Source organism: Camelus bactrianus, chromosome 10, assembly GCF_048773025.1.
Source record: "Camelus bactrianus isolate YW-2024 breed Bactrian camel chromosome 10, ASM4877302v1, whole genome shotgun sequence".
Classification (NCBI taxonomy): domain Eukaryota; kingdom Metazoa; phylum Chordata; class Mammalia; order Artiodactyla; family Camelidae; genus Camelus; species Camelus bactrianus.
This window is the reverse complement of record NC_133548.1, coordinates 65,440,502-65,467,927: the sequence shown is the minus strand read 5'-3', so window position 1 is coordinate 65,467,927 and position 27,426 is coordinate 65,440,502. Positions and strand designations below refer to the sequence as shown.

At 36.7% G+C, this 27,426-nt stretch overlaps 1 protein-coding gene across 1 annotated transcript in view; it reads left to right on the top strand.

The window, feature by feature from the left end:
* Positions 1-27,040, top strand: part of CCDC82 (coiled-coil domain containing 82) — a 31,113-nt gene extending 4,073 nt beyond the window's left edge. Inside the window, exons 3-9 of the mRNA XM_074372919.1 lie at positions 951-1,681; positions 2,160-2,364; positions 11,644-11,736; positions 13,071-13,195; positions 14,819-14,989; positions 20,984-21,169; positions 26,067-27,040. Coding sequence (XP_074229020.1) covers positions 965-1,681; positions 2,160-2,364; positions 11,644-11,736; positions 13,071-13,195; positions 14,819-14,989; positions 20,984-21,169; positions 26,067-26,132 — 1,563 coding nt within the window. The 5' untranslated portion in view covers positions 951-964 and the 3' untranslated portion in view covers positions 26,133-27,040. The remainder of the gene's footprint in view (positions 1-950; positions 1,682-2,159; positions 2,365-11,643; positions 11,737-13,070; positions 13,196-14,818; positions 14,990-20,983; positions 21,170-26,066) is intronic.
* The last annotated feature ends 386 nt before the right edge of the window (positions 27,041-27,426 follow it).

The window sequence follows — 27,426 nt, the reverse complement described above, 5'->3', positions numbered from 1 at the left end:
TGCTTCGTCATGAAACTTTTGTTTTTTCACCTCACTGTCTTAGTGGATTGTAGTAAATTTTCTGTTGGATTAGATTGTGTCTTTAACTTTGAATGGTTTAAAGCCATTGCCATTTTACTAAAATATATAGAGGCTGCAATCTTAGTGGACAAGTTATCTCTCAGTTTTGCACCGTTGTCTTTTTTTTTTAATGTCAATGACTACTTTATAACTTCTTTCATATAAATGATCTTTATGTTGTAATTCATATCATTTCTCTGTTCAGAATCCTCCTTTGCTGTTGGGAGGAATCATTCTGGTTATTCCACCAAAATTTTCTATATGTGTCACTTTTTTTTCCCAGCATAAAGTGTTTTTTCACACCTTGTTGGTCAAATCTATTTACTAAACATACCATGTTGTTTCTCAGTGCCAAAGTTTTGACTTTACTGTTTTTTCCTGCCTGAAATCTCTTTTTCTTTCACTCTTTCTGTTTGAATATAACCAATTCTTCAGAGGTCTGTCAGATCATATCTGTTTAATAAAATCATTAGTGAAACACTTGTCGTCCTGGTCTTCCTGCATCTTTACACTTTTATCACAGTTATTTTGATCACTCATTTGGTCATGAAATGAATACTACCTTACATTTTTCTTAATTACTATATGTTTTTATGTTTTAGTTCTACGCGTGGATAGTAATCTTCTGAGGAACAGGACCATAGTTTTTGTATGACCCTCTTTCGGTGCAACATACAGCATAATTCAGAATAGATGTTCATATAGTTATTTCATAAATATCAATAAACTATTTGTTGATAAGTGTTCTACCATCTTTACTCAGATATTTCATGTGATTTTACCTTTGTAAACCATCTGATAATACCAAATAAATATAGTTTGAACCATAAATGCATTCACTGTTGTAATCTGGTTGTCATTATTATGTTCCTAATAACTTTATTTTGTAGAAGCTTAAGTGAAAATGGTACACGTTAGAAGACATGAAACAAGGAAAAATTCTAAAACTCAAGAGCGTGAACAGAAATCTCGAGTTGACTGGAGGCGGACTAGAAGAAGTAATCTCTCACAATTGTGTGATAGTGATGATGAGCTTGAGAGCGATGAGCTCGAGAGTGATGAAAGTGTAGACGGTGATGAGAGTGCTGACAGTGATGAAGACCCTGATGCTAACAAGGGGCTTGATAGTAATAAAAAGCCAGCAGATGAAAGCAAGCTTAACTCAATTAAAGTCGCAAGCGAAGAAAACAACAGTAAGCATCTCATTAACACCAGCAACAGTTCAACATATGAAGAAGAAAAGAACAAAATCAAACATGGGAACATTGACTTACCAGATCGGGAAATGCATTTAAGTCAAGAGGAGGGTGATCTCAACAAACACACTGGACAAATAATAGAGGAGGATTTGGAAGAAGAACACATCAAGCGAGGGAAGAGAAAAAGGGTCTCCTCTGTGATGTATGACAGTGATGAGAGTGACGACAGTGACATCCTAGTTAGAAAAGTGGGCATTAAACGTCCGCGTAGGGTGGTTGAAGATGAATCTTCTTCTGTGGAGATGGAGCAAAAAAAGCCTGAAAAATCCTCAGCCACAAAAAAGCAAGAGCAGCTCCAGAAACTCAAAGAACTCTCAAAACAAAGATCTCGTCAGAGACGCAATAGTAGTAGAGATTTTGAGGTGTGTTATATTTTATTGGTTTTGTTTCTATTTTAAATTTTTATTTAAAGTATTTAGTTTTTAGAAAAATCCAAGTGCTGAGTCTGTTCTATTTTGCAATAATTTGAGGATTTATTTTTGATTCAAGTATCCTTGAACATGTTTGATTGCAGTATTGTATCCAGTATTATTTTATTATGAGCCTCATTCCTTCAGTCTTTTTTAAAATTGAAAGACCATTTTGCATGGTCTTTTCTGTTTCTAACTTCTACTTATAATCTTAATGTCCATTTTAAACATTTTATATCACTTGCCAAGGTATATAATCTTCCTAATTTCAAAAGTTCAACATTTAACATAACAAAATTTTTTTAATGTTAAAATCTGACATTTATTTCTACAAATCATTTTTTGTTTCAAATTTAATCTTTTAATTCCACATCCATGCTAACAATTTTAAAGGTACAATTTACTAAAGGTTATTTTTTAATTTAATTAGGACTCCGAAAAGGAATCCTGCACAAGCAGCGATGAAAATGATGATGAAGAAGAGGAGGAGGATTATGAAGATGATGAAGATGGAGATGATTACATTATTGATGACTTTGTAGTGCAAGATGAGGAGGGCGATGAAGAGAATGAAAGCCAACGAGGAGAAAAATTGACTACATCACAGCTGAAATTAGTAAAACAGAATTCTCTTTGTAAGTTAAATATCAAGAGAATGTTTTATGACTTGATCTAATCCTGATAGCATACCATTAAATTAGCCTTTTACTGTCATGTTCTAAATCATTGATGAGGAACTATGGTTTCATTTTCGAGTAATTTTGTCTGTCTAATAATAGTTTGTTCCAGTGGTTTTGGGACCTTTTACATTCTTAAAGATTATTAGGACCCCAAAGAGCTTTTGTTTCTGTTGGTTATATCTATCAGCATATACCACTGTAGAAAATTTACAAAAGAGAAATTTTAAATATATTTATTAATTAATTGACTTAAAATAAGTAATGTGATAAACTCATTACATGTTACATGACATTTTATGAAAAATAACTATTTACCCAAACAATGAGGAGAAAAATGGCATTATTTTACATTTTATTTTATTTTATTTTATTTTTGGGGAGAATTTTACATTTAAATAAATATATTTAATGTCTAGCTCCACAGAAGGCAGCTGGGTTCTTATATCTGCTTTTGCATTCAGTCTGTTGTAATTATTGTTTAAAGTGGATGAAAGTAATTTTGTTTCATACAGATAGGTAGCTGGAGAAGGGAGGAGTGTTCTGAAAGCATTTTCAAAATGACTTTGGGTGTTCTCATTTGACACCACACAAAAATTCAACAAGTCATAGTTTCTTAAATGTTAGTTGCAGTATGGAATCTAAAAGCATATTATAAATTAACTTTTAGTACTTACAGCCCATTCCATTGGTCTGTCTTGCAATTTGAATGGATCTTTTACCCATAAATAATTTTGTAACATCATGCATTGGTCATTTGGAAAATATTGATTCACTGGGTTATGCAGATCTTCCAAATTCTAAATTCACATTTCAGTATACAATATTATAGAAATCACATTCGTTAATATCACCACCAATCTCATCAGAAAATTCTTTAGGTATTGGGAAGCTGTCAGGCCCACAGTAACAGATACAAATTGTTCAGAATTCTAATTTCTACTCAGAACTCTGTTTTTTATCTTTGGCATCAAGTAGTGTGAGTTGTTCTTGAAATGACAGCTTCCCTTGTTCATTTTTGACAAAATATTTGACAAATGCCTAAATAACCATAATTGGTCAGTAGTTCTTTCAAGTAAACGTGGTGTTTCAGGTAAACATGACAAATGAGGGTTTTTCCTCAAAGTACAGTCGATCATACTTTGGTATACAGCACAACTGCTTTACCCGTACTTCCCATTTCATCCCACTGAATACTAAAGATGTATACTCAAGATTCAAAATTTAATAAAACTAATAGTTTTTACTACATCAAAGACAGTCTTAAGTGAAGAGTAGTTTTTTAAGTGAATGCAGAGCAATGATGACTTTAATGATTACTAGTAGTTGGTGCTAAAGCCATGATTTATGTCAAGGGGTCAGCTGCCTTATCCATAGTTACTTCTGCACCATCAGTGAAAAAGTCAACGTGGTGAAACATAATTATCTTAGTGTCATTGCTCTGACCTCACCGATCCCCTTAAATGGACTTGGAGACTTCCAGGGGTCTACAGATCACACTTTGAGAACCACTGGTGTTATCTGGCCTTTTGAAGTGTCACTCAGTGAAACCTATCAAGAAGTTAGAATCTTTTATATTTTCATATAGTTAATGAAAATGTCAGTGATAGAACCCTGAAAATTTAGGATGTCTTTAAATATGTATTGTTGCTCTGATTCCTATAATTATACATAAATTCAAAGACAGTTTTTATGATGTTTTACAACTCTGGTAGAAACAGGATGTTGGATGAAAACTTTTTTTTCTTCATGAATGCAGTTCCCCCCCCCAAATTTTAAGGGGCATATTTACTGAAATTAAGTGTAACATGGTTCAATTTTGATACCATAATTTAGGTAAAATTGTAGGTTTAGGTATTAATCAAATTTCAAGAAATTTAGCAATTACAGAGATGCCAGTGATAGGCGTTTATATATTGAAAGTTAATGACTGTTTTCCTTATATCAATAGGCACCGGTTCACCTACTACCGGGACATTTGAATCTCAGAGAAACTCAATTAGGAGGTATCCCATCATTCTGGATATTAATATCTAGAATGATAGAACATTTACTGAGAGACACCCACTCATAACCACTCCTGCTAATTAATGAAAATAAAAGTCCAGCACGTGGGAGCTATTTTAACTTCCTTCTCTACCCTACACTTTAATGCTTCTATTTGTTGTTTTAAGGGCAGTTTTAGATTTACTGAAAAGTTGAGTGGAAAGTACAGAGGGTTCCTATGTAACCCCTCACACACAGTTTCCTTGTTACTAATATCTTGCATTAGTTTGCTACATCTGGTGCAGTTGATAAGCTAATATTGATACATCATCAACTGTAGTTCATAGTTTGCCTGGGGGAGTCACTCTTGGTGTTGTACATTCTATGGGTTTGAGAAACGTATAATGATGCATCAGGTATCCACCATTACAATATCATCCAGAACAGTTTCACTGTCCTAAAAATGCCCTGTTCTCCACCTGTTCATCCCTCCCACCCTCCCACCCTTGAACCCCTAGCAACCACGGATATTTTTAATGCCTCCATGGTTTTGCCTCTGCCAGAATGTTTTACAGTTGGAATCACACAGCATGTAGCCTTTTCAGATTGGCATCTTTCACTTAATAATGAATTTAAGTTTCCTCCATGTCTTAAATGTGCATGACAACTCATTTCTTTTTATCACTGAATAATATTCCATTGTATGGATGTATCACAGTTTATCCATTCACCTATTGAGGGACATGTTGGTTGCTTCCAGGTTTTGGCAATTATGAATAAAGCTGCTATAAATATTTGTGTGCAAATTTTCTATGGACATAAATTTTCAACTCATTTTGGTAAATACCAAGGAGCTCTGTGCTTGCTTCTACTACTGGGCATCTTCACCTCGGGGGGAGCTGTACCTCATCTTTTATGCAGTACATTTTACCTTATGTGTTCTTACTTGCAACTTCTGCTTCTGGTTCTGTCCTTACAAGCTCTCTTTTCTCAACTTGTAACCATATTAACTCCTTTCCTCCCTTGAGTTGGCATGTTCTGTTAGCCCTGTTCTAAACCGTATCTTTTTGTTCAAGTTTCCCAGTAACTCTGCAAAGTGTTGGACTCAGACTATTGTACCCATCAGTCCAGTGAAATTGCTCTCACTGAAGTTAGTGATAACTTTTTAGTTGCCAAAATGCTCTTCAGTTCTTATGTTAACTTGATAATGCTGTGTGCTTTGCCACCAACCATTGACCACTGTCACTTTCAAAGTTCTCTCATTAGCTTCTTGCCTTTCCTGTTAAAATATTGCTTTCCCCGTTTTCCATTTGCTGTGTAAATATTGATGTTTCTAAAGGTTCCATTCTCAGACTACCTTCATTTTGCTTGTGCTTCAGGCAAGTCTCTGCCCCATAACTTTGGCCCAATCTGTAGGCAGAAATTCCCAAACTTGTATCTCCAGTGCAGATTTCTTCCTAGTCTAAGGCCCAATTTTTTGTCTTCTTGAATATTTTCATTAGAGTGTCTTTCAGACTCTCAGACTCAATGTGTGCAAAACTAAATGATTGAGAGGTAGCATAAGGGAGTTTTGGGGTGGTGGTAGAACTTTTTTTGATTGTCATGGTGGTTACACAACTTTGTGTTTTGGTCATAGAACTGTGCACCAAAAAGAGTGAATTTTATGGTATATGAAAAAGTAAAGCTCAATAAAGAAAGCCAAATGGGCATCCCCACTTCCAAAAAATAACCTAAATGGTTTATCAGCTTCGTTTCTCTTTGTATTCCTAATACATATTAGACTTGGTGACACATTATAGGAATTTGTTAGTCGGATGAATCAATGATTAAGATAAGCATATTGGCTGAAGTCTCCTGGGTCTTATAGTTCAAGACACAAAAATGTTAGGTGTGACCAGATTTATTAAAACTTCAGAGGAAAAAACTCCCAAATATTCTAGAGATAATTTATGACTTGGTTAATATTTCAATGCTTATCAATGATTATGCCATTTATAAATATAATAAGTAAAAGTAAATATAGGCAGTTTTTGATATGCCAAGGGATTATGTTTTAAAAGTTACTGTAAGTTAATTCTTACATTTGAAAATCAAAATATATTTTTGATTATATTATTGCTCAGTAAAGCAATGATCTATATGATGAAAAACAAACACCATTCTGTGGTCTTGTTTAGGTTGTAATTAGGCTAGTATTCCCAGATTCATTCTCCCCCAACCTGTATAAGAACTCTAACAACTACTCATATTCAACATGTGATCAGAATTTGGGAGAGACTTTTCATAACTCCAAAGTCAGGCAATCAGTGGCATATTCAGTTTTACCTTTTTGAAGAGGACAGTTCTACCAGAGGAGGCTGTTCTGTCCCTTTATCACTGTCTGCCATTGGGCTCTGAGAGATGCAGCTGTAACACCTCAACACAGATTAGTTTCCCTCCTGCTACGTGGTTGAAGCACTCGAAGGCAGACATAGTCTTTTTCCCTTCTCATCAGTCCCTAGCAGTATTTATTCATACTTAATTCTGAGACTACAACTCCCAGAAAAGCTACCATAGAAAGCAGAGGGATAGACTAGCAGTGGCTCATTGTGTTTCAGACATACGTAGTTCACAAATGGTGATAATATTATACACAGAGAGATTGCAGGGCCTTCAGATTTGTAGATACTAAGCATTACATTATTTTTCCTGTACTCTATCATATGTTTAGAGTGACAGGGAACCAAGTAGTATATTATAAGAGTACATCTCAGTCTATTAGTGCTTTGCTAGAAAAACACTTGCTAGAATACTGGAAACTAGACTGAGTGAACTTGGTCTCCACCTAGTAATTAAACACAATCATTCTATCTACATTCAGAGTCTTAACTAAGAACAATCCCACAACCATTTATGTTAAAAATTAAATCCTCTCCTCTTGAGAACTCTTCTTATTCTAGGACAAATAAAAAGGACTAGTGAAATCATATAGCAAAGGGAAAGGTAAAATTGCCCTGAAGACTCACGGGCAGAAGATGCCCATGAAAAAAAATGTTTCGTTAAAGGAAACAGAAGAAAGTTGTATAAAGCATTTGTTTTGCAATCTATGAAAAGAAATAGGAAGTCATATGGAGAAAACAGTTTGAAGGGAAGGGGAGCTAGCTAAGGATAAACTGCCAGAAAATGAAAAATATTAAGTCAGAAATAAAGTTTTTGTTGAAAGTGGTAGAGAACAGAATTAACCATACAGAAAATTTCATTAATGATATATAGGTTAAACCCAAGAAGTTCTAGCATAAAGAAAAAGAAAACCTTTCTGAAGGAGAAGATAATCCATAAAGGGATAGAAATGAAGGCCCTAGTTCACAAATTCCTGGGGAGCGAGAGGTGGGTGGGAATATAGAACAAAATGAAATGTAAAGGAAGAAAATTATATAATCTTAGTGAGATGTAAAAGATTTGACTATAATAAGAGGCATAGCATGTTTTTGGATGTAAAGACATACGAATTCAAAGATATGAGAAAAGAAAATATTCTTGAGTTTCCAAACACGCCTGTTTACGCAGGTCAAAGAGGCTCACGTCCCAAGTTGATGAAGATTTTCAGATAGGCACATGAAGGAAATATTTTTTTAATTCCAAGAGAAAAGAAAAAGTCCCCTAACCATTCTTTTTAGAACTATAAAAATGGTTTAATATTAGGTGCCATATTATGTCAAAAGAGAAAAAAATAATAATTTCAACAGATTCTAAAAAGGCATTTGATAAAATTCAATACCCATATCTGGTTTTTTATAAAGTCTTAAAAAATAGTAATATGAGCATATGTCCTTTACATAACAAAGAATATTTTAAACCAAGCTCTGACATCATAGTTAAGCGCTGGAGATATTCTCTTTAAAATAAAGGACAAGACAAAAATATTTCCTACTGACTTTGTTCTAGCTGATTTCAATAATGCAACAGACATGAAAGTAAAACAAGAAATATAACTATTGAAAAGAAAAACACATTTATTATTGAGCATAATATGATAATATATACACAGCTATCAGTTTCTGACTTATTTAAGCAAGGATATAAAAGTCAAGACAGAGGATGTGAAAATATTGAGAGCTGGAGTAAATACAGCATCTATTTCCATATTTTTCTTAAGTTCTTTTTTTTCTCTGTGTGGGGTTGGGGGCACTTGTTGGAATAGAAAAGGGGGTCCCCTTCTTGCTTTGCCGCTGCTCCCTTACACTGCACTTACACCTCCATTCCAGAAGAAAGTACCCCAACAATCCATGTGCTTCTGCCTAAGAGAGAAACATTCTCTTGGTTCTTGAAATGAACTTAGCACTAGCAAGCCTGCATCTTCTCGGGGTTGGAGGAGAAAGCAGTCAGTGCCCAGGAATTCCCGAATGGTGTCGCTCTCTCCAGCTCTATAATGTTCCAGGTGGCTTATTTTTCTTAGAAAAAGATCTCAGAAAAATGATCAGATTCACAGTAAATATCAAAGCTCAATAGTTCTCTTATACACTGTGAATAATTGTTCAGAAGATATAATGAGGGAAAATTCCATTTACACCAGCAAATAACATAGTTACTGGGCTAAATCTTATAAGAAAAAGCATGACTCTCTAGGTACAAGAATAAATTTTACGGTGAAATAGTAAAGGAAACATGAATAAAAGGAGAGGGAAGTATGTCTCTGGGAGGTAATAAATTGTACAAGAAGTTATATCTTCTGAAATTAATTTTTTTGATTCAGCTTTGCAAAGACAAGCCTAAAGTTCATTTGGAAGAACAAATAGATGAGAATCAATAAAATCTGAAAACAAAAAATAAAGTGGAAGGACTTGCCCCACCAGATATAAAAAGTTATAAAGTTGCAGGAAGTAAAGCAGTGTAGTACTGACATGAGAATGACAGCCAGGTCAGCCGGAAGGGTAGATGGTGCTGAAGCGAAAGCTTGGCATGTATGTGACGTACATGATAAAGGATGCTCAGAAAATGACTTAACTCTCCACTGATTTGGCGTGGGGAAACTGATTAGCTACCTTGGAAAAAGTCAAGTTATGCATAAACCCAAATATTGTTGGTTTTCTCCTGTATACTTTTGCAATTTTTATAATCATGGAGGGGAGTTTTAAACAATGTTTCTAAGATATTTGACAGAAGTGCATCCAATATATAGGAATTAAAGGAAGGACAAAAGTTCTGGAGGAAGTCTGAGCTCTCGTCCTGACTCTGCCTCTATCTAGTTGTGTAACCTTGGATAAGTTATCTCATCATTGTGAGTGTCATTTTTATTAATCTTAAGATGAGGGGTTTGATTTTTATTTTCTCCAATTTCCCATCCAATTGTAAAATTCCATATTCTGAGGTGTGATAGTATCAAGTCTAACTTCCATGCAGTACAGCATCTATGTAGGGGATTGTAGCATGAAATCTGAAGTCAGACTGGGGCCCAGCCTTGGTTCCAGCACGTAACTAGCTGTGTGATCTTAGGGAAGTTTTTCATCCTCTTTGTATCTGTTTCCTCAAGCAGAAATAAACCAAGGGTCATGACAGTACCCGATAGACTTGTTGTGAGAAATAAAGCAAATGCATGCAAGTGTATAAAATGATGCCTGGCCTACACTTGCTCAATAATTTGAGATGCCAGGAGCATAATTCCACCCCCACCCACCCATGCACTCAAACACGATGAAACTGCAGCCTTCTTCCTGACTCTCTAGGAGGAGATTCTGACACTCATCAGCAGGAGGATTCTGTGGTTAGGGAAAAATCTCTCCAGATGACTCTGATTCTCTGCCCTTGCCTTTGACTCTGAATCCTGAAGAAACACTATTAGGGTCTTTGCCCTAATAAAGCATCAGTTCCCAAAACTCTACAGCAGGTGGGCAACATTGGGCATTAGCACATTCAGACTGATAAATTCAGTGGAATAAAAGTTTAAAATTCTATTTCAATTTGTTTGATATCAAACTCAGGTGCAGAAGGGATGAATTTGATTTTATATCCAGAAGTTGATAGAAGTCTAATCAAAGTTGAATTCTGTTGAACTACTATTTCATTTTCCAGTTATATTCATAAATGGCTATGATTAGTTTTTGCAATTTTCAATTGATCATGGGCCCTCTGAACTCTAAGGGCCCACTGCAGATTATCTGCTATTGTCAAGTAGTTTTGTTACTGCTTTATGTTAGCCACTTTGGTACCTCAATAAGGTGTTTTATTTAAAATAGATGCCTATTAAAATTTTTCCCTAGAGTCTAAAATAAGATTTATACAGCCCTTTTAGTAACTAAAAGATAAATAAAAAGATGACTTCATGTTAAATTCCATCTCTGTTTTATGTCAGTTGAAAGCAAAGTCAAAATTCACTCATGGATGCTAATAATAGGTCTTTTTTTTTTTTTTTTTTTTGCTTTAATCCTTTTTTAAGAATCTTCCACTTTTCCTGAAATACTCAGGCAGCCCTTAATATGTCTTCACAGGTGCCCAGAGCAGGGACAGATGTTCTGTGCTGACCATTTGGATCAAGAAGGGGTCATGTTTGATAGAGAACATTTCCACAACCATAGCCAACCTCGACCCAAGAGCAATGGGAAATAGTAGGGACCTTCTCTCTTATTGCCTAGCGCCCCACAGCAGATGATTCCTTGGACCAGACTGGGTTAGTGGGAAAGTAGCCTCTCATATTTGGTATGAGAAAGGGAAGGCATAACTTTGCTAAATTGTTGTGGAAAATCCTCAATCTGTGGCAGCAGAAAAGGAATTTGAGTTTTTATAGCCATTGGGATTCTGGCTAGGGTAGCAGTTTCCTGGACAATTTCATATGTAACACATTTTAGAGATAAGGAATAAGAACGGAGTTTCATTCACGTATTGGACAGTCTGCCTCTAGAGGTTTTTTTCTCTGCTCTCTCACTCTAATTATCAAGTCGATAATTAAACTTCAGTGCACAGGGGATGATTTTGATTTTTTTTTTCCCCACAACATATCTCTTAGTATTCCCTGAGTGGTTTCCCCTTAATAAGTTTGGAAAGTGAAAATTATTTGAAATAATGACTAGAAACTTTGAATTAGAAGCCAGTAAATCTGGAAAATGGAGATTTTTCTCAGTGACTAAACAAGTTACCAAGCCAGCTATGAAATTAGGATACATAAGTGATTTCTCCTTTTTATAGTGTTAATTTCTTAGCCCTGGAGAAAGGAAGCTAGTGTGTTCAAGGAGTTGTTTTGTCTACCAGATTCTCATGTTTATTTACAATTAATTTCAGATTCTTTTAGTGACCACTATACTCACTTTGAAAGAGTTGTGAAGGCTCTTCTGATCAATGCTTTAGATGAATCTTTTCTGGGAACATTATATGGTAAGTAAATAATATGAATGGAGCAATCAGGGCTTATTTTTTTACAGTTTTTAAACCACCTCATTGTTTTATATGTATATATGTGTGTGTGTGTGTGTGTGTGTGTGTGTGTGTGTGTGTGTGTGTGTGTGTTTAAACCAAGGAGACCATTCTTAAGGCCAGTTGTTCCCTCTGGGATTGACTACACCAAAAGTCCATTCATATAAAAAATGTGTTAGTACTTGTCATTTGTGTTATGTGAAAGTACAAAAAAATTAAATCCCTTGCCTTTCAAGAGTCCACAGTGAGCTTGAGGATATAGGACATATACTAATAAAACAGCAGGATCATTCAACACCAGGGGGTTGTCCCAGCCTAATCTGCTTGAATTTCACCAAAATTTATATGCTTTTTTAGGCTTTTGTGCCTTTAGAATATGCTTGTAGAATGTAATCCCTTTCTACCCTAGATTTTTCCAGATGAATGTGAAATCATTTCCACTATGAAAGCCATCTATGGCCTAGTCAAGTAGTAGTTGTCACTCCCTCACTTGTGCTCTCATTATCCTGAGCATGGTGGTACTGATGCGTGTGCACTTTGCAGACTGTGTTGAAAATATCCTGCTGCCTCCCTCCCTTCCACGAGTGTGAGAGGAATACTTTTTGTGTACTTTACATCTAGCACAGAATCTGACTCTTCATGCAGACTATAAATATGTTGTGTTGAATATCAACCTAAGTGCCAAAGTCAGATTTCATTCAAAATTTATTGGACAAATATTTGTTGAGTGTCTATTAAGGGCCAGGCATTATTCAAGGGCTAGGAATATGGCAATGACTGTGACATAGAAGATTCCTACCTCATGCTGCTTCAAGTCTAATGGGAGAGACAATTAATGAGTAAACAAACATAATATGATTTAAGCTAGGGATTAATTCTTGAAAAAAATATAAATAGGGTAAGGAGATCAAGAGTAATAAAGGAAAGTCAGTGTTAGATTGGTCAGAGGTCTCTCTAGAGGTAACTTTTGAATAGAAACCTGCACGAAGTGACGGGAGGAATTAATGCGTGGATCTAGCAGAGAGCACGGCAAGTAGACCCTTAGGAAAGAGTAAGTTTAATGTGTTCAAGGAACAGTTAGGGGATCTGTGTGACTCCCCCCTTTCCCTACTGCTCTGATGGAATGATTTTCTTTTTCAACTTCATAATTTTTAATTTTTTTAAATTTTAAATGTTTCTAACCAACCAAGTATCTTCCTAAAACTGTGGGAAGCACTCTTTAACTCTCCAATTACTTAAATCTTTCATAATGGCAGAGTGATTGTTCTTACTGTTGTTGTCCTGCCCCTGAACAGATGGCACCAGGCAAAAGTCATACGCACAAGATATGTTGACGTCTCTTCACTATTTGGATGATCGCTTTGTTCAGCCTCGTCTAGAGAGCTTAGTTTCTAGAAGTCGTTGGAAAGAGCAATATAAGGTATACAATTTTATTTGTTTTGGGATCTCTGGTGAGGGAGGGGGAGCCCTCTCAGGATTTCAATATCCAGTCAGACTGAATAACCTTCTAAATTATTGGCATTTTTCTTTGTTAAATAATCAGCTTGTTTCTCACCTCTTCCAAAGGCTGTTACTGTTTTAACTATTCACACTTGTTATATCTGTCCTGTAAGAGTTATGTCTGTAGTGCAATCATTAAGTATTTCTAAATGATGATAACTTTAGAGCATCTCTAGGGTTTAGCCCATCTGTTAAAATGAGGGGATTGTCTCACAGGATGTTAACTATTTCAGGAAAGGGAGTTCCATTGTTAAAGAAGGTTGAGAAACAGTAGGTGTAACTTAACTAGAGGACTTTTCAAGGAGCATTAATATGTGAATTAATACTGTAAATCTTCAAAGGGGCAAGTTAGAATGTAATATTTTCCAAATTTGTGTTTTACTCTGAGGCTCCTTTCCATGAAATACTGATTACCACCTGCTGGGATACTGGTTTCTGTAACACAATTGGGTAAACACTGGCCTGTGTAGGCCTTGACATCCTTCTCCACCTGAAGATTTTGTAATTCTACCAATTTGGGGGAAGCATCTTTTTAATTTATAAGATTTATTTGATTCCATGTTATCCCCTGGGTTTCTACTTCATCTAAGAGCAGGAGCTGTACTATATGATTTCCAGGCTTTTTTTTTTTTCCCTCCGTACTTCTAACATTCTATCTTCTAATGACTAGCAAGAGGAAGGATGGCAAGATAGTAGACATTCAAGTTCCTTACAGTCCTCCTAGCACTTAAATCACCCAGTAGCGTGGATTGTAACCCGGCTAATGTGCTCACTGTATGCATTTTGAATATCGTGGTAAACTCGTGCATGCTACTGATTAGAACAGTGGATCTAGCCCAGACCTAGAGCATAAGCAAAAATAGCCCCAGCACAAGTAATTTCACAACTTAATAAAACTTATTTATGAATGCTACATATTTTCTGTTTGTTTGCTCTTTGCTAACTCAGCTATTAGACTGGCCATATCAATACTGGCCATCTAGCAATCCTAGTTCAAACTTGTTTATTTTCATAGTACTTTAGTAAGTAACCATAGGAGAATGAAATTATTTCTGGAATGTTTGGTGGAAAATATTCATATAATGGAGGCTGAACGTGATTTTGTTTTTCTCAATGTTTTACTAACCTAAATGAATTCATCTTTTTATTATATTATCCTGGATTTTTTTTTCTGCTCCTTTCCTATTTTAACTAATTATTACATCTAGAGATGAGAGGAGGGACGAGAAGTAAATTAAAACCTGTGAAGAGCACTGCTAATTAGTGACACAGAAATTTGAGGGATATGAAATTAATTTTTTCCTAATCTGGTTTCTTTTCATTTAATAGTCTAAATTATAAATTTTTCTTTTGCATTTAAATATATCTTGTCAAACATCTACTATGCACTCAGTGCTAAGGTGCGTGTGTTTTGCTCCTACATGTTGTCCCATTATTGTAATTCCTAATCTTGGTTTTAATTTGGTTGGGCTCTTTTTATGTTTTACTCATTGTTGCTTTTCTTATCCTTTAAAACTTCATTACATTTTTAAATTATTTTCAGGAGCGGGTAGAAAATTATTCTAATGTGAGTATTCATCTGAAGAATCCTGAGAACTGTTCCTGCCAGGCTTGTGGACTGCATCGCCACTGTAAATATTCAGTGCATCTGTCAGGAAAGTTGTATAACACCAGGACTATGGAAACAGATGACTTCATGTCACATGATAAGCAGGTACTTCCCCCCCCCCTTTTTAGTTTTCAGCGTTTAGAATTGTTCACTAAATAAGCCTGCACAAATAACCGTGTTATTTTCACAGACGGACGAAGCACTAGGAGAAGAGAAAAGAGTACAAGGAAAGAGTGTCCAGGTTTTGAATGTGAAAACCTGTATTACCCAGCAGATTCAGTCAGATAGAGAAGTCAGCAAGTATTGTCTAAGTACACATCATCCAAACTGCTGGGGCAGCAGAGGGGATAGGATGAGGATGGAAAAGGAGACAACTGGGGCAGGGGAAGCAGAAGTCCCTTTTGAGTCCACAGGCAAATTTGACCCCAAAGGAAATTTTAGGGAAGATAATCTACCAAACTGACAATCTGCAAACAATTAAAGATGCCTCGTCCACCCCAATGTAAGAATTGAAGGAAACCTGTGCTTCAACCTAGACCATATAGGAAGGGTGTCGTGTCAGAGCCTAGAGCAATCACCATATACTTAAGGTGCTGTTAATTTTGAGTGAAGAGACGAAACAGAGGAAAATATTGGAAATATTTGAAGAAAAATATTTGATAAACAAGAACAGAGCAGTACAATGTGAAGAGAGAAAAAGTGCAGATGCACTTTTTTAATTTTTAATCTTTATTTTAATCTTTATTTTTTATTTTTTAATCTTTATAAAAGTATTGCATTTATAAATGCAAAAATAGAAATATTGAGAGCTTCCTCTGGTGAGTCTTTACCCATAAAGGGGGTATGAGTTTGGGGGGCTAGTTAGAGAAGCGAAGTTGCATCTAAATATTGCCAGTCTATTATTAAGATAGAAATACACTGTTTATCTGAATTCCACTAGGTTGGGTAGTTGAAGTTCCTCAGTTCTCCTGGGCAACAACTGAGCAGATCCCATTGAACAATCTGGGTTGCAAGAATCACATAGAAAATTCTTATGGGGATAATGAATTCAGAATTAGTCTTCGATGTTTTATTTGGCAAGTTACTATGAATACACATTTCTTTTCCCAACATAGTCATATGCAAACTTCCCCACTGTTTACAAACTGACCTATGATTTTTTAAATAAGATACCTAGAATCCTAATAAAAGTGACTTACTACTTTAAGGATCATGTGCTGTTGTGTAGATCAGGAATATTGCCATACATCTATTCTTTTTGCTGTCCACAGCTAATCCCGGAGAGGGAAGTGAGCTGGGAAACCATTTCTGGAATTCTGACATTCCTGTGAAGGAATAAAGATTCTGTATAAAATAATTAATTCAAATATCCAAAAAATTAAGAGAGAGTTCATAAATAAAAGCAAAGAACATGAATACACCAGTCGCACAATGGCAGAACATAAAAGTTAACAAATATATTGACAAATGACTATTCTGCATTTAATGGCATACAGTTAATACCTTAAGATGCCAGCTGAGAGCTCTTAAAGTAGCGCAGCATTTTTAAGTCAAATGATAGAATGCAGTTCCATCAAGGTTGCCTTGAAACTAGCAGTTTCATGGACAGTAAGATTCTTCCTAGAGAAAGAAAGGATGTGACGTATCTTTTTAGAATCCTGGATTGCTATTGTATAAATTCTGTATAGCCAGAGTTACAATGCTATCCATGTTCAGTGCCTGTTCATTTGTCCTAGGCAAAGCAGTTAAATGAAGACAAATGACATAATCATGAAGTTCATTGAAGCATTGTTATAACACAAAAATTGGAAATAATTCAAAAAAATTAGAGTAGTGATCTAATTAGCTATATGTACCACCATTTGTGACAGAATATGATACAACCACTGAAATAATATGTATGAATCACATGAAATCACGCTAGGTGAAAGTGAAATCAGAGGGATATGTACCGTCCACGCGTCTGTGTAAGTGTGTGTGTGTATGTATAGCTGCACACCAACATTCAGCTCGCTATTGTGTTTATTAAGATAGTGTGGTTGAAATTCTTTAATATTAATATTTAATATTTAATATTTTTCAGTAATTTTTTCCTTAAAGGGAAGAATCACTTACTAAAATCTATTTTATATCGTACTGAACCACAATGTCAGTGCATGTATGGAAAGGAAAGGAAAGGGGGAAGGGAAAGGACAAAGAAAAGGAAGAGAGAAAACAACAAACCTGTTTTTAATCCAAGGCGTTAAAGAGATCGCGACCACCCCACATCCACCCTCAGGTTATTTTGAAAATTAATTCTCCATTTTGTGTTGCTGCTCGTAGTTATGTAAAATTGAGATTCCTTGGGGGTTAACTAGGTTTCTCTTTTAAGGTGAAAATAATACTTTAAAAGAACGACTGTAGTGAACTTTTTAATGATGGAACTTTTGTCCTTCCTTACCTAAGATAAGCTTCTTTAAAAGATGCTTTAATGGAAAGTGGAATTAGTGGGAGAGAGTACTTGAACCACAGGGGTTTGAACTGCCCAGGTCCACTTATATTCAGATTTCTTTAAATAATTATATAGTTGGCTCTTCACATTGTGGGGGAGGGCAGTTACCTCATCTGCAGATTCAGCCAACCCAGGCAGCTGTCCCTCGGTAACCACGGGGTATTGGTTCCAGGACCCACTGCAGACACCAAAATCCACAGATGCTCAAGTCCCACAGGTGGCCCTCCGTGATTCCACATCTGCCGATACAGATGACTGACTGTATATTTACTGAAAAAAAATCCACATCTAAAGTGGACCAGCGCAGTTCAAACTTGTGTTGTTCAAGGGTTAACTGTGTTTACATCTTCACTTGGTAGAATCCTTGGAGAGGATTCCATAGATATGGAGGCCGGACTAGGACTTGAACATCTGCAGATTTTGGTATCAGGGAGGGTCCGAGGACCAATCCCCAGGAATACTGAGAGATGACTGTAAGTTTAGTTACAGCCGTCTTGGGTAGGGTACTGAGATGAGAGGCCTTGGACCACCAGGTTGTGATGAAGTCTGAGGGCATAGATGAGAAGAAAGTCACATGGAGCAAAGAGATGTGAAATCTGAGAGGCAGTTAGGAGGGCTGACAGCAGTCAGTTTTTCAGGTTTGCCCAGAGTCTGTCCAGACTCTTCAAGATGCTTAAGATCCAATAGGAACAGGCAGTAATTTTGAGGCAAGTGGCTGTGTGTAATGTGTCCATGCAAGAAACAGACCAAGAGGAAACAGAAACCTTTGACTCAGCCTATTGCACTAAATGTTTCTAGAGACCAAGGGACAGAAAATCCAATTGCTTCCCATCCTTCCTCTTTACTTGAGAATCGTTTTACTTTTTTCTCTATACTTCATTTTCCTTAAGGAGCTGGCTGCTCCTCCGTATATAAATGAGGGCCTAGAGGAATACCTCAAAACGCTAACCTACAGTTAGCTGGATGTTGCCAATGTGCATAATGCATGTTGTGTTATATTTCATTGCCTTAGTTTGCTAACCAGGGCTAATTTAATTTTCACAAGCTGTATCTAATAAATTACAAATCAGATTACTTCTATTGCTTTGCAATTCACCATCTTCTGCTCTAGGAGAATTTGGTGAGAGTTTTTAGCTTGGTTTCCAATTATATCTTTGGATATGTAGGATCACATAATATAGTTCACACTGATATTTGAGATGACTCAGTTACTCTCAGGTTTATCAGTTCATAGAACTGTGCTAACCCTGCATAGTGGGTTAGTAATCATTTCTATATCACTTTGCTTATCTGCTTTGAGATAATCATCAAAGAACTTATCATTTCTCTCTCTCTCTCGGGCAATTTTTTTAATACTGTCTATCTTGTTAGAATAGTGTCCAGAAATGCAATTAATTAATTGAAAGTACTCTCTGAATACATTTCTGGACATTTAAGGACACTGTTGTAACAGCATAGATTAATTTCACTTATTTTAGTACTTCACATAAATGGAATCCTACAGTGTCTGCTGTGCTGTGTGATACGCACTGTATGTACTTCATACGGTAGAGTGAGCTATGACAATACACCAGAATGGGTAGAGGGAGAGGAGAGGTCCACTTGCAGTATTACAGCTACTATACACATTTCCTGTTTTCTCTGAAGCCTTACTAACAGGTTTAGGCTCTTCCATATAAAATGTAATCACATATTCAGGAGAAAAATAGTGTGAGAATATTCTAAAGGTAGTTTTGGGTTTATTGACCTACATAAGTATAAGTAGATGCCAAGAGGGTAGGAATTAGAACTGGAAAGAAGTACATTATCATGATTATTATTTTCAATGGATATTTTTGTTTCATCCAGGAAAAAAAATAGGGATTTTTAAACACCTCTCCTTCCCTCTTTTCCCAGCTTAAGAATTCTATACAGATAAATTCCTCTTGTTTTGTGGAAATGTAGAATGCAGTGTGATAGAAATAAAAAAAATGATATGATTGTCCTACTGTATTTTATCCAAAACAGCCATGGGAGACTTAATCTGTTCTGATGGCAGAAAAGGAGACACACAGGGTACCCCTACTGTCCACTGCAACTGTGTGGTGTTTTTTTACTCAAAGTGGGCGGTTTTGGCAGGTGAACTGTAATTGATATGACTGGTTTGATGATAATGTTGCAGCGAGAAAGATACTTAAAGCAAGCAAGGTACAGTAATACCTGACTATGTCGGATGATCTGGAAAAAACAGAAAGGTTTTCGCAGAGCATGAACAGAAATCTGAGCATGCTTTTCTTCAGCTTTTAGAGATTTTAAGAAAGATTGTTAAGAAATCCCAAATACCATCTTCACAACACGGTGCATCAAACCTGACTGTTGCTGATCATCATATTTAACTTTTGTTTTTGCCAATGTATTCTCGTGTTGTTTATTGAACTCATCTCCTGTGTGATCCCTTACAGTGTGGCTTCAGAAAAACAGTGCAGTTTTTTTCCAGATAGAATACAAGTTACATTGGTCAGTAGTGTGACTGTATCACTTGTACTGAATTCATGAGAGCATAACCCATTCTGCATGTAGACACAGAGACAAATATGTAAGTTAGCAAGAAGTTCATCTGTGTCCTCAGGTTACTCCGTGAGAATAAGACTGATCATGTTATAATGTTCGGAGCCCTTTCTGATGCATTTTCTACAATGAGTGAAATAATGTAGGTACATTTGTATATAATTTGGTCAATACAGTGACACTGCTTTCCTGATTTAGTTATAGGTGTGTATATAACAAAGTATACATTCAAAACATTCTGGAAGAGAACAGTTGATTACACAAGAAGAGTATTCTTAATCATAGACTCCTAGAAGTCCATATAAACATAAAAATCAAACTTTCTGTAATTTTCTAACAATAAAATATTAATGTGTTATAATCACATCAGACTCATTAAGGAAACAAATATGGTTAAACACAAGTATTTTTTTTACTTTGCAGAATATTTTTGGAAAAGAGTATTTAATTAAAAACTACCAGTATTTCGTGTTGGTATGAGAATTTGTTTCAGTTTACATGTTGCTTGTAAGCTAGAAAATGATCATAACCCAGGCGTTTTTACCTCAGGAGCCTGTGTATACACACGATAGCTTGCATGTTTCTCTTGATTTTGGGTGTGCCCATCCTTTTGCCTTGCAAGCCATTTTTCTCCTCCTTCCCAAACTTGGTTAACTGTTTTCTAAAGACTTTGTTCCAGCATCACCTAATTGAAGACCCTCCTCCTTTTTAGATTGGGTTAATTGTCCCTTCTCTGTACCTTGATTGCATCTCGTGCATAGCATTTGGCACATTGTTTTGTAATCATTTGCTTTTCTCCCGGGACTGTAAATTCCCTGAATACAGGTGGTACATCTTTTACTTATATATTTCCAGTGCTTAGCCCAATACTTGAAACATAGCAGGTGCTCAGTTTTTGTTAAGTTGAGATGTGTAAATAAGAGAAGATAAAGGACTCATCATATGAATTTTTTTAAAGTAATGAATTTTTTAGATTCTACTTTTAAAAAAACCAGAAAGGCTGTACACTCATTACTATATATTCACTTCATATATCAGATGATGTTTGTTTCTTGGTTTAGGTGTTTACTGTGGGCAGAATTTGTGCTGATCGTACCAGAATTTATCATAAACTGAAACATTTTAAATTCAAGCTGTACCAGGAATGTTGCTCCATTGCAAAGACAGAAGAAGTGGAGGATGAACAAGTTAAAGAAACAGTGGAAAGAATTTTCAATCAGTCAAAGGAAAGTGGCTGGATTGAGGAGGTAAGGTGAATATGGGAGAGCCATTTCATTCAGTAGATTCTGGAGCCTGATTTTGATCAGCAAAAGGATACAAATGATTAGAGTAGAAAACAGTGCAATTTAAGAGAGAACCTCTCCTTCTCTCCCTGTCTTTGTATTTTCTCTTCTTCCACCCATTCCTTTCATGCTTATCATTGTCCTGCCCCGAGTAGGTGCCCTGATGGTCTAAGCATTCACTCTGCTCTTGGGATAGATTTTAATCAGCAAGAATGCTGTCCTTTAATGAAGGACCTTTGTCCTTTCACTTTTATGTGTGTGGTTTTCCTGACATATATATTGTCCCCTTATTTTCTTTGACAAAGTACAGGACTCACCTCTGCTTGTCTGCTTCCTATCTTTAGAACAGTTCTTGTGACCTGAGAGTGAAGAAGCACCTGGTGCCAATCTGAGGAAAGGATCTCGGCTGCCAGTCTAATACCACCCACATCCTCTTCTTGAGGACATGGGACTGGGCAGCAAGCACTGTAACTGAAGATCAAGGGGAATGCAGAGGTTTCAGGCCACGGCACTGATTTTGATTCCCCCATATCCTGTTGATCACTAAATTTGATGTCAGGGATAAAGTGGGGGTTTTGAAGAGTGCACTGGATTCCCGAAGATCTGCTGGCAGCTCAGAAGCTCTGGTCTGCTCACAGAGCTTTTAGAATTGTTATGGTACATGGGAAGAATATTAATATGACTGCAAGCTTCTAAAACAAGTCTAGTTACGTGAATGTATAAGAGAGAACAGACACTAGATTTTCAGGCAACTCAGATCAACAGTATATTTAATCTTAAAAAAAAAAAAAAGCCTGACTTGAGATCTATTGCCTGGGTTATTCATATCATAGGAAATTTGTAAAAGAGGAAAATAAAAACAGAAGAGAGCTCAGAGAGTAAACTTAGGGGTGAAGGGAAAGAAAACGAGAACAAGGAAACAGGAACTTCTTAGGACCTCATGTGCTCCCCAGAGGTCCCCTGGTGGGACAGGGACACCAAGACGGGGTTCCCCTTTGACAGTTATCCTCCCACCACAAACCACCACCCAGGGATTGCCTTGCCTGCCCCCCACATCTTGACCCTTAAGTCGTCTTGCCCTCATTCTACTCTCTTCAGCTTTTTACCTTTTGCTTTGCTTCTACTTCTCTCACTCCCAGTCCTTCCTCCCCTTCCTTCCTCTGTGCTTTTTCATTTGCCTTGGGGAAGAGCCATCACTTACCCAGTACGTCCCGTCTTCATTTTCCTCGATGACATGACATTCTTAAGTGCTTTTATTGATGAATTTAAGTGTTGCCAACCCTCCAGTGGAGTTGAAAGACCTACCGGGACACCACATTAAAAAAAAATTATGTACTAGGTGTAGCAAAATCACTGTGCTTGTACTGTGAATATTATATAACAATATTATATACGGGAGAAGAACATTAAACTTCCTTCAGAAAAAAGTAAAAGCCTTTCCAAATTAAGTACCCTAGAGAAGGCTTAACAAGGTTTGTGACAATAGAAGGGACCTGGAATAAGAAAAATACTCTTAAGAAAGCTGAGTGTCATGTTATGCTTAAAGAATAACACTTAGCATTGGGCATTGAGGTATTTCAGGATGGTGCACGTTTAGGGCAATAAGCACATTTTTTTGTCACATAAAATACCAAAGAGCTTCATTGTCTTTTTGAGATCCCTCCTACTTTAAAAATATTTGTCTGTAGACATTCTCAAAAGATTTCCTAGAAACTACATAAGTTTATAGCCAGTATAAATCCATAGGCAGCTTTTTGTGCTGTGATTAAATTTTAGAATCTCTCAAGTGCTCCGACGCTCCCAGCATCACTCTGCCCACCCGTCGGGGTGTGTGTCTCTGAGCCACACGCTGCGTTGTTCCTGTGACGCGAGCCTTCCTCTTGGCCGCAGTTACTCTGGCCCTTTCCAAGGGCTGGGCTCAGTGCTGCTTGAGTGGCCATATCCTTGGCTCTTTCTGTTCTTAGCTCCCAGTTATTATGTGAACCCCTTCCTTCACCTTGCACAGGCTGTTTGTCCCTGTCTCTCCTCATCGGGCTTGTGTTTCACACCTTGCTTTTTCCCTTACCTGCCTCCCCTTCCTCCAAGCCTTTTCGCTCCATTATCTCAGGGTACCTCAGCATTTCTTCCCAAAGACCTGCCAACTAGACTGACTTCATTCTTCTTCTTCCTCTCAACAGCTGAACAAGGAGATCTGTTTTTAAACTAAGGGTAGGAGCAATTCAAGTGTAAGAAAAGAACAAATGATAAGAAAACTATAATAAAACCAACATATATAATAAATGTAATAGGAATATATGTCACATGCTAAATTAGAGCTGAAGAACACACTACCGTATGCCACTGGCAAAATTCTAACAAATGCTTTTTCTTTAAGAAGACAGTGCATGCGATGATGGGGTTTCCAGGGCAGTTGCAGACAGGATTTTGGGGGATGGGGTGGGTGTCAATAGAAGCAAGTTTCAGTTTTACAGTTGTATTTAAAGTAAATTTTAAATGTATTACACAAAAATTGTTATATAAATAAGAATTTTAAATTATAGTTGCATATCCTGCCCCTTCCTAAAACGCTCCTCACTTGTTCTCTTTCCCCTGCTTCAAACATTTTTTTTCCCATTTTCCTTTTGTTCCACCCCTTAAACTGTTATTTTTCAAAACATGGTCCTAAACGACCTATGTCAGAATCACCTAGATGCTTGTGAAAAATGAACAATCCCTGGCCTCACTGCAGACCTTTTGAATGAGAACCCTTGGGGGTGTTAAATCACCTGATGTTTAACAAATTGAGTGATTCTGAAGCAAATTGAAGATTGAGGACCACTGCTTAGAAGTACCTGTTGTGCTAGATTTGGTCCTGAGCCTCTCGCAGCTCCCCCGTTTGGCAAACCCATCCTTTCTTCAGGTCTAACTGCTGCTTCTCAGTAGAAGACTCCAAACTCTTGTATGATCTGACCTGTTTCTCACACTCCATTCCTACATCTCAGCTGTTTTCATCACTAGGTCCAGCTGGCAGGCTAAGGGGTTGACATAATATCCAAACTCTACACATTTTTAGTGAAGAAGAATGACTGAAGCAGAAACTTTAGGTGGAGAGGATGGGCAGGTATTACTGCCTGCCTTCTCTCTGAGTTTCGCTTTACCTTTAGTTTAGTTTTTCTTTTTATACGCTAAGGCCACACCCACTCCCACCCTTTCAAACTCAGAAATGGCTTATAATGGTTAAAAACACGGATTTAAATATTTTCTGGTGGTAGAATTTGGTGGCAAGTTACTTTATTTCTCTAAGCCTAAGTTTTCTCTTTGGTAAAACAGGAACTAACACAATAGTAATAATTAGGGTTTTGACTGAGGAGATTAAATTACTAACACATTTTAAGCATTTTGTATAGGGCCTAGCAATTAGAAAGTGGCCAGTTCACATCAGCTGCTGTTAGTAATAAAAACAAAGAGGCGTCTTCCTTCCTTTTCTTTGTGTAGCGGGGATAGATTGTAATTTTCCATAAGAAATTCAATAAATAAGAAAAAAAAAGAATATAAAGAAAGGTAACATAAAAAGCACAAAAGCGGTCAAACTTTTAAGGTATAGGTTTCTAAGGCTGGGATACTTTACTCACATCGTAGAAGCTGGAGCACTTTGCCCGCAGAACCCTTGAGTCGTCCACAGGTTATCTCCCCTCCTGTTCCCTTCTTCATTCTTTCCAGACAAGGTGGTCTAGTCAGAGGTCTTTGGTGGAAGGAAAGGTTTCATGGCCCCTTTCTAGAAAGAAAACACACTCTTCACATACCCTTCCCTAAGTCCCTGTCGCCATAGAAGTCAGAGCTGTCAGGACCATCTCTCATCCCACTGGGAGTAGAAGCAGAGCTCAGAAGCCAGTCCCTCTCCTCACCTGAAGGAAGCACCTCGCACTCTGTCAGCCTTGAAATCTCCAAATCATCCTGCCTCCTCTCTTCTCCTGTCCTGCTCTGCTCTGTCCTCGCCATCTTCATTGCTGTCACTCAAATTCAGGCCCTCATGACCTAAATTATTATGGTAAACTCATAACTAGTCACCATACCAGTCTGGAATGGATGTTTACCTCTTTTTTTTTTTTTTAATACCCCTCAGATCATGTCCCTCTCCTGCCTTAAGACCTTTGGCGGCTTCCCATTGCCTGTCACATTATTGCTGAACCCTGGAACCTAGCTTTTCATGCTTTTAATTCTCTGACCACAGCGTCTTTGGCTCAGTCTTCTCTCTCTGCTCCCCTAGAGAGCCTCAGATCGCAGTCAAACCCCATACTTCCCTGTCTTGTTGTTGTTGTGCGGGCCTTCATCTCCTAGAGAAAACTCTCCACCAAATCTTTGCCTGCAAACCTTTGTCCCCAGGACAGCTTAAAGGCCACTCTCCCTGGCCACCTCAGCTAACCATAACCTCTCCTCTGAATCCTCATGACAGTGTCTATACTTCCTTTTGGCACTTGTAACTGGTTGTCACTGCTGAACTCTGTCCTCCGTAGGGGCAGGGAAAGCAATTATTTTTGGTACCTAGACAGTCATTAGTAGAATATTTGAGATGTGCTGTGTGTTCAACAAATTTTTGTTGAATAAATTATTGAAGTTGTTATACTTCTACTATCAATATAATAGAAAAATTACAATTTATAAGAAAGTTATGAAGTTAATGTTCATTTTTGATCTCTTTCCAATGCTTTATCTGAATTAGAAATGCTTATTTGAAGTTTTGAGTCCCTGTTTATGATAAAAAGAATTTTGTTCACAATTTCCATGAGATAAACTTGTTCCTATTTGTGTCAGTAGATTGAAAAGGCCTAGTTTATCTTCATCGCTTTGAGTAAAATAACTAGCTTTTTTATTGTATACACAGAAATATGGTCAACTTCAAGAATATCTCAATTTTGCGGATTACTTTCAAGATGAGAAGTTTGACTGAATTGTAACACATTTCCTTCAGAGAAGATTTTATAAATTCCTGTAAATGTGAAGATCATGAGTCTTATTTCTCTGTATCATGTGACATATTTGTATATTTTATGTATATCTTCATGGCAAAATATCTTGTGTGAAACATATGTTCATCGGAATTTCCATGAGACGGCACTCTACCATTTAATAAAGCTTTTATCTGCTGTACATAGGAAACATAAGCTTAATAATTTTTAATTAAGTGTATTTTAAAGTTATATAACAATGCCTTTATAACAGATGACTATCAAGTGAATAAGCTGTTTATGTCCTGTCAGTTTAGTAGAAAAACACTGTATTTAAATGTATTTAGACTAACATCTCTGTGTATTTACTGCTGCATCCCTGCCCAGAGCTGTTTATTACCCTTTTGCAGTGTTAAACGATCTTCACGAATATATTTTTTACTACTATCATTATCTAAATCAGTGGGCCATGGAAGAAACCTCAGTGTTTCATACAGTTCAGTTCCCTTGCCTCAGAATCAAACTGTTAGTTTACCCATTCGAAGTAGAGGAGTGTTCTTTGTTTTTTGTTTTTTTTTCTTTTCTGAAGTTCCCCTTACAAATAGATTTCAGGTCTGCAGAGTCTTCCAACCCTCACATTCAGGAATAATTTCATGACATGTATTTTCATGCTTCATAATGTTCTTTCTTTTTTCTATCCAATTTTGTCTGTGTTAATAATTAAGATGTATTTTATTTATTTTTATCCAGAACTTTTCCCATAGAAGTATTTGTTAGGATTAGAAGATCTCAAAGAGACAAATTCAGCCAAAAATAGTTTAAAAGCATATTTTGGCATCTGCATTGCTTTGCACCTCTAAATTTTCCCGTAACATAATAAAGTAAAATGGCTTTGGAGTGATCCAATGGACCTTGTCTATTCTGTATCTTTAATTCTTAAAAATGGTGTTCTAGTGGTATCTATTTTCCGGTGGAATTTTAGGTACTTGTTTCTTACTTCAAGTTTTGGTTGAACCTGGCATCCCCTATTATGGGGTTCACGGCATGGACTTCAGTATGTATGTAGTGTCTACATTAAAAACTACATTTTATTAAGTCCTTACCTAGAGAATGCTGAATATTTTTTGCAATTCATTTTCCATAATTACGCCATGATGATTGTAAACAGAACAGGTAGGAGAAGCTTACAAAGTTGTGAGCACACTGGTGCTGTTTCCTGTGAGGAGTGCACACCTTTTTTTTTTTTTTTAAAGTGTGAAATAGAAATTTCAGTCACATATCTGTATTATTATTATT